Genomic DNA, 11,795 nt, shown 5'->3' on the forward strand with positions numbered 1-11,795 from the left:
ATTATAAATTGACCAAATCATGTTTATATTAAAATTTTGGGATTTGCACATGAGGGTTATGTTCAGGGCTTGACATTAACACCTGTCAAATGCAAGTGGATTTCAGAAGTGGCATGTAACACAGTCAATCCCACTAGCCACTTTGGCGGGTTAGAGTTCCCGCAGGTCCTTAAAAAGTCTTACATTTAGTTGTATCAAATTTAAGACCATAAAAGGCTTAAATGGTACAAGAAAAGTCTTTATTATAATTTAAACATCTCAAATTTGGGAACGGAAAGACAGTAAGAATTACACTATGGCTAAATGTGAGGATTAAACTTCAAAAGGCTATGATTTAATTAAATAAATATGAGCTGCACTATTCAAAGTAAAAACGAAGCGTGGGTGTTTTTATATGAATATCTCTCTAAATGGGAACCGACTGTCTTCAGAAAAGTTTCATTTTCATTTAACCCTCTGGGGTTGACGGCGTGTTTTGTTGCAGTTTTTTTTTAAAGCCCCTAAGGGAGCTTAAATTTCTCCATCAGTTTTGATCGTACAGCTAAGAGCAATACATCAATCGAATCTGTCAAGGGTCTACTTTTATTTGTATACACACATAACGACAACAAAACTTTGTGCTTTTGTAAAATAAAGAAAACAAACGGTGCGTTGTCTGCCACTTTGTTCTCCGTGATCTTCATTTAGAAACGCGTCACTAAAATGAACTGAAACTCAGTGAATACTCAACACAGAGACATGAGAGCTATAATCTTAGAAAGCTTGACATGTCTATTTTTAAATAGGGATGCGCCGATCCGATATTCATATCGGATATCGGCTCCGATAGTGCCATTTTTCTCGGATCGGGTATCGGGCAGAGAGAACCGATCCAAATCCAAGATTTTTTTTTTTTTTTTGATTGTGCAAATTATTCTGTGTTACTTCTGAAGCCATACGATAGCTTAATGTGAGCTACATATGAATATTTAAGTCCTTACAATTAAAGTTCACACAAACTCCTTTCTCCGCTGTGGCTGTCAGTCATTCGTTCAGCCTTTAAACTCTGGCCGCGTTCGGTTACAGCAGTCAGCTCGGTAAAGCTCTCTCCAAGATCATTCTGTGTTCCCATTATACTTGATTTGTAAATACATGTCTATGATTTTGCAAAAAGGACTTTATCTTCTTGCCGGAGTTTAATGTTTTGTTACTTGCTACCGGATGTCTGTGAGGACAAAACACGGGCGTAGAAAAGACTATAAATTGTTTTTAACGTGCACAGTAACTGAAATTTAAAACTGTTAAAAGAAAGGCTCAATAAACTGTTGCACAGATATAATACACTACGCATCAATTTCTCTTCACTTTGTGCTTTGCAGTTTTTAACACGAAGCGCTTAATGTGCGCACATTGTAAGCGCTTCGTGCTCATAGACTGTCAACCCTCTGTATTGAGAGTAAATCCCTCGCATATGCGGCTAAATCTTCACTCTGGGCGACTAAATGATGTCTAATATTAGCCAATGGCTAATCAATTCTCAGATTTTACTCGCCAGTGTGTGAGTTGGATGCTGAGTATATGATTAGCACAGATATATTTTCACTCACAGAACACTCTGACTGAGCGCTTCAGAGCTTCACTCTCCATCAAGCGATCTGTGATATTTTTCAGTTCATCTGAATGGATGCGCAGCGCACCTGTGTTTGTGTATTTGGCGGAACGTGTTTCTAGTGTGAAGGCGCATGACTTGCCGTCGCTTTCTCTCACACGCTCAAAGAGCGAGTCTTACATAAAATGCAGAATTGATGCGCTACATGTAAACAATATACTTTGTTGTATTTTCCTGTAAAAATAACGGAGTTCCTTCCATGAATCCAGTAGCTCATTAATCCTTAGTGCATTTGTTCTTATTAGTAGAATTCGTATAATAATAATAATAATATCTTATCAGTGTTATTGTTCATTTTTTTTACAGGAACACTGAATGACCAAAAAAAGCACCAGCACCAGTCCCAAGTTCATGGTTACCAAGTTTTAATTCTAATTACTAAACTTCTATTATTAAATAATACTTGATTATCATATTATAATGCTTGACTGCTTGACTGACTGATATTAAGAGTGTACTTTGAGATATTTAAAAAGCTGTACCATTTTACAAACATTATATATGTTTGTAAAATGGCATAACATATATATATATATATAAATACATTCATGAATGTTTTTAATGAATGGTTTTATAATAATACAAATAGCAATGTGTAACATTTTACCATATTTAGCACTTTTATTTGTTCCCCACAAAATAGTTTTTCACTAAATGTTTGGATTTCTAAAATTATTGTGCACTGATTTTTCTAGAATAACTTTTGCTGCCGAATTATCCACTAACCTACTTTATGATAAATTGTTGTCATAGATTATAAATATACATAGGCCTATATTTTTTTCATAATTGTTTATTTTTTATTTTTTATAATGAAGTAGTCTGTATCTAGTAGATTGTGAAAGAATGAATATCAGTTCCACACACAGAGATATATAAATTGTAAATTTATTTAAATGAGGGAAAAAAACTTAACTGGTATCAGATCGGAATCGGTATCGGCCAATACTGAACCCTAGGTATCGGAATCGGTATTGGAAGCGAAAAAGGCGGATCGGAGCCTATTTTTAAATGAAGCAAGTCTTATCTAGTGTTGCTTTCGTAAACGAAAATTATGACTAAATATCGTCTTCAACGAACCTTTATCACGTGACGAAAACAAGACGAGATGAGACGCAACATAAATGCTGGTCATGTGACGATGACTATAATTAAATGTATAATGCAATATTGTTTACGAATAAAAACGAGACTAAATGTGGTTTACAAAATAAAAACTATGCTAAAATGTCTCTTCATGTTCGTTGACCAAAACGAGACGAAACTAAATGTTATAACGTTATTTCGTCTCGTTTAGTCACGTTATTATTATTATTTTGCAGTATTTCTGTTTCCTGTGTCTCACTTCAGGGGCTGCATCAGGTCACACTGCGCAGATGCAGGCGACGTCACTTCCTCAAGCCCCACTCGCGGCATTATTTAGAAGACGACAACAAACAAAGTTAAGTCTGACACAGAGAAAGGGACCGATGGCTGGCCAGCCGGGGTTCATCTTAATTTAAATGTGTGTGTGTGTACTTCTAACATGTTTGGTTGGTAAAATAAATGTTATAAATTCAAATCAGAGCGTCTTCCGTGTCTGGAATGGATGTATTCTTGAGACTATAAGGTAACAATAATATAATAAGATAACCTTGTTTGAAATGGGTTTGGCTAAAAGAAAATTTTGGTTTCGTCTATACTACTAGGTACTTAAACTATATTGACTGGGTTAAACAGAATTGCATTACTAAAAAGAGACTAAAATACAATTTTCGTTGACTAAATCTAGACTAAAATGCCATCAGTTTTCATCGACTAAAACTAGACGAAAATAGTCATGGATAATTCTGACTAAAATAAGACTAAAATGCTCCGACTTTTAGTTGACTGAAACTTGACTAGACTAAAAAGAGTTTGAACATGACTAAAACTAATAAAAACTCAAATGACAGCTTCACGCAAAGACTAGAATAAAACTAAAATTAAAACAGGCCGCCAAAAACAACACTATCACAGAATATTTGTTTTTGATAAGACTAAAGTAATCCATATGAAACCAACGCGATATCCAGTCTTTCTCCTTCTAGCTTCATTATCTCTAATTAGATCACTCCCACGCGCTACTTTCGCCCGCATCACAGCAAACAAAGCAGCAAGACTTTTCCTCAAGTTCATCTCGGCTACTGTTCGTTTCTGGAAGACGCGCTGTGAGGAATAAGACAGAATTTACCTCAGAAAAAGACGCGCTGAGTGGAATAAGCTTTGCATTACCTCAGAAAAAGAAGAACACGGCGGCACACAGCACTTAGGATGGGATAAATGCAGAGCACTAATTCAGAGTATGGGTTACCATACTTGGCCACGTCACAATCACTTTCATCACTTTCTTTCACTTTCCAACACAGACTTGTTGTTGCCATAGTTTTTTACTCTGAATTTACTCTGCATCACTTACAGCACAGCTCTGTTTTGACATCGGCTTGTCAGATAGTTTGATCCATCCATTACAGTTATCACCATCAATCGCGCAACAATTTGGCAGATTCACTCGCGTAATTTTTTACACTCGCGTTTGTCATTCCTGAAACAGTATACGTGGACGGTTGGGTCCTCTTAGACCATAGACTGTGTTAAAAAATAAATAAATAAAAAATGGACGACATGTCTCCACTTCCTTCCACTATAGAAAAGTGAAGTCAAAACATTCTCAGTATGGCCGTTGTCATCTTGTGAAAATTACATCATTTGGAACCATAGTCTGCACAGTAGTGATTGTGAGGTGGAGCCACGGTATCAAAGTTCCGCCCAAAGTCACGCAGACCCAATGGCAAGATCACAATCATGACACCACATGAACATACATCAGCATGCTAAGAACTACCTAAGATGACAGAAAATATCTTTGGAAAAAAAATATTTGAAGTGTAATTTGATTGTTTAGTTTGTCTCAGATCTCATTACATTACATGGTGAGAGCGGGTTTATGACCTACTGTATACTGCATCCAGTCACCTGGGGGTGATCGAGATGCTTTGTCTTCAATTTTCAGGACTCATGTGGCACGCTTGTCTTAGACAAACAAACCTTTTCTTCAAACTGTGAATGAAGTATGTAGAGAAACAAAAGGGTGCTTCCCTTACAGCGCAACTGACCGAGCTTACTCACGCGAAAACTCCTGATGTAATCAATAATTAACTACACAATGAATACCTATTTACATTATGTATGCTTTCTTTTTGTCTTTATTATAATATGAAGATCTGTGAGCATGTAGAACTACATAACCTTGCTAAAACAAAAATGAGTTCAGAGCGGATTCTGAATAACCTACAGTAATAACCTCTGATTGGCCACTGCTTTCAACAGAGATACCTGTGATTGGCTACAATACTCAATGCTGCAAAACACATTGTAAATAGAAACTTTTGGTTTTGTAATTTGAAACCAGAGCACGCACGTATGTAAGTTTTTTCCTAACAAAATTCAAATGAATGAATCTGAGTGTAAACAGTGTGAAAAGCGTTTGGTTAATGGTGAATTAACCTATTGTGCGTAACGTGGTGGCTCCTGCTGGTAGCATTTGAGATAAAAATGAAGGAATTATATATTGTATAAGGTGATAAAACAAGAGAAGGAGACCCGGGTTGCACTGTATGTTCGTTCACACACATCTATCGGATTGGCAGCTGCCTTCAGTTGTGGCAGCTCCCCCTGCCGCGCAAAGATTTCACCCTCTCGTGCTCGTTGCGTCTCAAAGCTCCGCCCACGCTACTTGATTGACACTCCTCATTTGCATTTGATTTATCATTTGCAATGTCCGTTTGAGTATTTGATTTGCGGTTTCCGTTTGAGCATTTGATTTATAATTTGAGTATTTGATTTATTATTTGCAATGTCCAATTAAGCATTTGATTTATGATTTGAACATTTGATTAATCATTTGTGATGTCGGTTTGAGCATTTGATTCATGAACTGAATTAGATTTAATTATGGCAGGTTTATAATGTGTTGATAATGAAAATTAAATATAAAAATACAAATGATTTTTAATTTGATTTTGATAGTTCATGCTTCCCTGAATGAGGAAATTAAACTGCATTTGAGTATTTGATTTCTCATTTGAGAAGCCATTTTGAGAGTTAGATTTATTATTTGATCATGTGAGCATTTGATTTATCATTTAAGCAGTTGTTTTGAGAGATTGATTTACTATTTTATCTTTTTAGGCATTTGAATTTTGTTCAGAAAAAAACTTCCATACGTGCACAAAAACGCACAGGAGTGTTTGAAAGAGGGTGACTTCAAGCGGGTACAGAATTGAGTTGGTACTACTGGCACTGTAAAAAGCCCCCCCCCCCAAACTATTTTAAAAACTCACCGGAACTACACGAATCACACAAATTACCCATTTTGAATTCAAAACGCAGAATTTCGCTGAAAGGTAACAAGTTTGCATCCCTGAATGTTATATGATGCTTATAACTGAATGATTCTTCTGCTGTTGGTGGTGTGTTTAGGGGTGGCAGATGTACTATACAATGCTGCAGAAACTTCATATTCCTGCACAAGAAATAACACTGACCAAGGATCGTTCAAAAAGGCGACCCCTGAAAAATCAAACCTCAAACCAAAGAAAATTTGCAAAATGGTAAAGACTTTTGGTCAAATGCTTTGAAGGTTTACAGAGGATTCCCTCCAAATCAACAATGGCTCGATTACATGCGGTGTCAAAGAGAGTATGTTCTGATTACTGCGTTCTTACTGCTTCTCAAGGTGTAGTTTAGAAAATTAGGTATGTCTCTTACTAAAGGAAGGGTAGCTGTTGCCTCCTTGATCTCAGACATCAGCACATGTCTATGGATGTTCCTGGGAGCACTCTGGTATCGCTGCTTCCTCCTGTCCAATACAGACCCAGAAAAGAACATCAATATTCTCACACAGGAAAAAGAAATGTACCCAACACAAAAAAATTCAGTACAAATGGTTTAGGTCTATAAGCTAAAACCTTATCTTTTTACTTGGGTTTTTAAAAAGCTAATTATTTTTTTTGAAGCATTCTATACATTAAGTTGCCTTTATTATTACTTGGTTTTAATCTGATTATGTATTTTATGTACTCTAATTGTATCTCATTATCATTATAAAGAGGGTTTAATCTTTAAATAATGGTATATTAATTATGGTATTTTTATTAGTTTTCATGTGAAGTACTTGGTGCTTATTGTAAAGCAATTTGAGCTCTTTGTATTAAAGGTGGTATAAAGTATTATTATTATTATTATTATTAAGGGTACACTAAGTGGAAAGTCATGTCAGTGGAGTCAGGGAAAGAGAGAGACATTTATGACCTTATTCTTGTGGTCAACATGACTTTACACTCTTATCAGGACGAAAATGGAATTATCAGCACCTTGTTTACAGTACAATTTCACTCTGATATTGAGAAAGTAAATATAAAGTGTTCAATTATGCTTTTTACACTTTTAACTAGTGCATAATGTTGCTATTTGAGCATGAAAAAAATCAGCAAATTTACAAAGCACAGTCCTTACAAAGCAATAACTCCAAAGGGAGTTATTCTCTATATCAGTATGCACTGTTTATGTACTTCCTCAAACGCCTCCATTGTAGTCCTGAGTTCCCTTTCAATATCAGTCTCTCAACATTGCGGCAGATAGCGGACACTATGGGGAAACACCCTTTCTCCTAGAAATACTGAAATATGATTAAATCATGCTGTTGCCTTGCTTTGCCTTTGACAATAAGCTGGCCACTGAATTGCTTCCGTCCTCCCACAGCCTAAGAGCCATGGAGAAGGAAGCAGCAGCAGCCAGAGGCAACTGAGTCAGGGGATGAGCTCAGGCTGAGTCAGTTTCTGCGTCCCTCGCTTCTACCTGAACTACCTGTGATTTTCGCCAGAGATAGGGACCAGTGGTGGACTTTCAGGACATGAAAATAAGCAGTTTCAGAGAGGCGATCTACCTGCTCCAGCTGCTCACTCATTGACAATATATAAGCAGCCCCTGCCTCAGAGCAGCTGTTTTTCATATAGGTGTGTAGTGATGATTACACTAACCACTATATATCCCGGCGCTGCCACTGTTCATTGCTCTTCTATGATAAGTGCGGCTGTGCTGCCAGTATATATGTAGGTGTGTAACGTTGCTTACACTGACCGAAATTTATGCTGGTGCCACACTACTCGTTGCCCATCTATGATAAGCACCACCTGTGCCACTGTTTTTATATAGGTGTGTAGTGTTACTTATGCTTACCACTATATTTGCTGGTGTTGCTGCTGTTTGTTGCACTTCTATGATAAGCACCAGCTGTGCCACTGTTTTCATATATGTGTGAAGTGCTGCTTACACTAGCCACTTACACTTATGCTCAATCACTTATTACAGGCTATGTGCCTAAAGCCAACAGGTTACTATTGTAAGACACTGTATGTATGCTTATGCTGTTTGGCTGCAATGGTTCTGTCATATTACATATTAATGTCCTACTATGAGACAAAGTGTTTAGGGCTATCAGCTGTTTATAGCTATCTGAGGTGTTTCCAAATAGCGTCAGCTATTTGATGCAACATCTCGCTCCCTCATTTCAGGGAACCAAGTCAGTAACCCAAGAGGTTTTCTTCCAGGAATGCACACGTCACAATATCTAAAATTTAAATAATTTCTGCCTAAGGCATGCCCAAGGGGGTGAGGCCTGGTTGAGCTGCATAAGTAGTGTGTTATCGCCATGTCCAAGAGACAATGTTTCACAGATCTAATATACTGATACACATGCGATTTCTTCCCCAACGGTTTACATTCACAGACACAACCAACATAATGTGAAATTGTATTTTTGTGTGTTATTTTGACATAACCTTGTGTGTATTTGACAGCTAATGTGAAAGAAATCTTAGTTAAATGATCACACGATGCGACATCTGACTACTGGCTTTCTGTGTACGTGCTTTGCGTGTGCTCAGAAAACCGTATATCAGGAATTTAAACTGAAAAGGCTTTAAAATGCAAGCAGATATTTTGTTTGTTGTTGCTGGAGTATCCACGGCAAGAGCTGTAAAGGCATAGCCCTCTTCTGGGAGCTCATTTGCATTTAAAGAGACACACAAAAATAATGTGTTTTCGCTTAGATCAGGGTCTCCCAAACGGAGGTTTGCAAGGGAATTTCAAGAGGGTTCTTGAGTTGATGAAATGCTAAATTAAATGATTAAATTATCAAACTAAATTGTAATTAAATCATAAAGTTTACACACATAAATAATAAAAAAATAGTGCTTATAATTAGTAATAAAGTAGTGTTTCTGCTGTTCCATAAGCACCACTTGCTGTCAGAGAGTGGATTTACATTTTCATTCAGCCTTTCTGCTGTTTTTGTTCAGGCCAATGTAAAAATTGGACCAAATATTTTTGGAAATCTTAACTGGTAAATGGAAAACAATCTAATGTACACTCAAATAAATCTCAACACTTCAATAATAAGGTAGTCTATGTAGAACTGCTTATTAGGGCTCCACGATTATGACAAAAATCATAATTGTCGATTATTGCCTTGAAATTGTAATTGCGATGGTTTTTGTTCAGGCCAATGTAAAAATTGGACCAAATATTTTTGGAAATCTTAACTGGTAAATGGAAAACAATCTAATGTACACTCAAATAAATCTCAACACTTCAATAATAAGGTAGTCTATGTAGAACTGCTTATTAGGGCTGCACGATTATGACAAAAATCATAATTGTCGATTATTGCCTTGAAATTGTAATTGCGATTATTAATTACGATTATCACAATTTACATTGAATGATGTTTATACCATTGTTTGATGCAACTGCATGGCATATTTTTATATGAAAATAAACGAGCTAAAACACAACCTGAAAAACTTTTCTATAGTATTAAGCCTCAAATGTCAACTATACATCGGATTGGTTTCTTCTTTAAATTATGAAAAAAAGTACAAATATAAATGGTATTATAGTTGTAGCGTCTGGACCAATCAAACACACAATATATATTTTGTTAGCTATATTTAACAAATACTCTGTAACACCCCTCAGTTAACAAGCCATATGAGGACCTATGAACCCTTCCCCCCGAAATGCGTAACGCCCCAGGAAGCCGAACAGGCCCCTGGTTCCATGGCAACCAATGCTGATATCACTGGGTTTTATTGGCCAAAGGAATGCAAAGCAGGGAAAATCCCTGCATGTCCCAGGGCAAGAGGCAGTGTAGAAATTGACTTTTCTACTAATTAATTCATAGGAAAACCTTTCTTTGAATGAACACACATGATCCTTCAGGTCATTGGGTATATTATTGTCATCGTGTATTCTGTCTTTGAAATTGTATACTGTTATGCAGACTTATAATCGAAACACACTCCTGTCAGCTTACATATATATAACTCTACCATGTGTAGTACCTATGAATTCGTATTCGGATGATCTAATTGAGAGTGTATATTGTATGTTTACACCTACGCAACATATTAGTGTTCTAAGAGTCTTTAATAATTTTTATACAAGCTTCATATGCAAATTACCATGCTTTCAAACAAAGGGCCACAAAAATGCCCCAGTATCTCAGAACTCCCACTTGAGATTCCGGACATCCTCATTGGACAAGCCCATCTTGAGAGGCGTGAATCTTTGCAGGCTTTAAAGGCCACACTTCATGTGACCCGCCCCAGTTGGTGGTTTGTTGGAATTCTGCGAGGTGGTGAGAAAAACGCTCCCGGAAACCCTAAGCTTGCGCCAGGCTTCGGCCTTGTCCTTTCCATTCATCAAGTTACTCTGACGCAAACTGGTTCTTTCTCATCAACCAACTTCAGCAAGATCTTGGGCCTTAAGATTGCATCAGGAATCTATTTTCAGACAGACGAGACTTGCCAATATCAAACTTAGTCTTATTAATTAGGTATCATTTGCACCTTTTTACAAAGGTGTGTTTGAACTAAGAATCTGACGTATCCCTCAGGTGTAGATCTGCTGAATAGGCAAATGGTTCCATAAATTTCATTCCTTATGTCTCTTTGGTTAATTATTCATATTTCCCATGAGCTGATTCGTTACATAGTGTTATACTAAAACTAAACAATGGAAAAACCCTTAAGATAACATGTAGAAAGAACAAAAAAAGCATCTTAAGCACACAGAATAACAAGTGGACTTTGAATGATTAATTGCCGCTTTGAACGATTACGTAATTGTGGCATCCATAATTGTAATCGCGATTAGAAATTTGATTAATTGTACAGCCCTACTGCTTATAGAGTAGGGCTGTCACTAACGATTATTTAGGTAATTGAGTAATCTGTCGATTATTCTGACGATTGAGTAATCGGATAATTAATAATTAATTTTTTTGTCGTAATAAAAATAGACCTAAGCGAACAATAGCCTTTAGAATTGCTTAAAATACATATATAATAGCAATTAAGTAAGGAATAATCAACGGCTTGCCGTGCATTAAAGTATTTTAAATGCAGACGCGGAGGCAAAGAACCACCTGACCTGCTTATTCCATGGTCATTTGCCAAGTTTTGGACAAGTTAAAAGTAGTATTGCTCTATGCAGCGCAATATTTGACCGAATGGGTAAAAATTATGGTTATTTTCATCAGTTACAGCTCGTTAGCTCTAGCATTCTGCCCGCTTCAAATCAGACACAGATGAAATAGTGAAATAATGAAATGTATTTGAATTAATTATTGATCGTTTGTTCGAGAGAGAGAAAGAGAGATGACAGTTGAGTGTGTGAATTACCTGCGTCTGTGCATCTCTCTCTACAAGCAATGAAGTTGTGAGTTTAGTTACTTAAAGAGAGATTTTACCTCTTCGATGCTGAGGAATATAATGCAGTGATCCAGTAGCCTATCTAAGCCATTTTATTAATAAAAGTCATGGGGGCGCCTGTGTTTGTGTAGGTTTATAAATGATTTACCTTACACATTTGATGAAATGGCGCACGTTGCATTTCCAGTTGAACGTTATAATAAACCCAAACTCACAGCAATATGCAGAGATTCATTTTAATTAATTTATTTATGCATTTAGCAGACACTTTTATCCAAAGCGACTTAGTGCATTCAGGCTATACATTTTTTACCAGTATGTGTTCCCTGGGAATTGAACCCACGACCTTCTGC

At 36.7% G+C, this 11,795-nt stretch overlaps 1 protein-coding gene across 1 annotated transcript in view; it reads right to left on the reverse strand.

Moving 5' to 3' along the window:
* tcf25 (TCF25 ribosome quality control complex subunit) overlaps positions 1-11,795 on the reverse strand; it is a 139,141-nt gene that overhangs the window by 56,363 nt on the left and 70,983 nt on the right. The window contains exon 16 of the mRNA XM_016231330.1: positions 6,437-6,527. Within this exon, the coding sequence (XP_016086816.1) occupies positions 6,437-6,527 (91 nt within the window). The remainder of the gene's footprint in view (positions 1-6,436; positions 6,528-11,795) is intronic.

This window comes from Sinocyclocheilus grahami, unplaced genomic scaffold (genome assembly GCF_001515645.1).
Source record: "Sinocyclocheilus grahami isolate Dianchi unplaced genomic scaffold, SAMN03320097.WGS_v1.1 scaffold388.1, whole genome shotgun sequence".
Classification (NCBI taxonomy): Eukaryota; Metazoa; Chordata; class Actinopteri; order Cypriniformes; family Cyprinidae; genus Sinocyclocheilus; species Sinocyclocheilus grahami.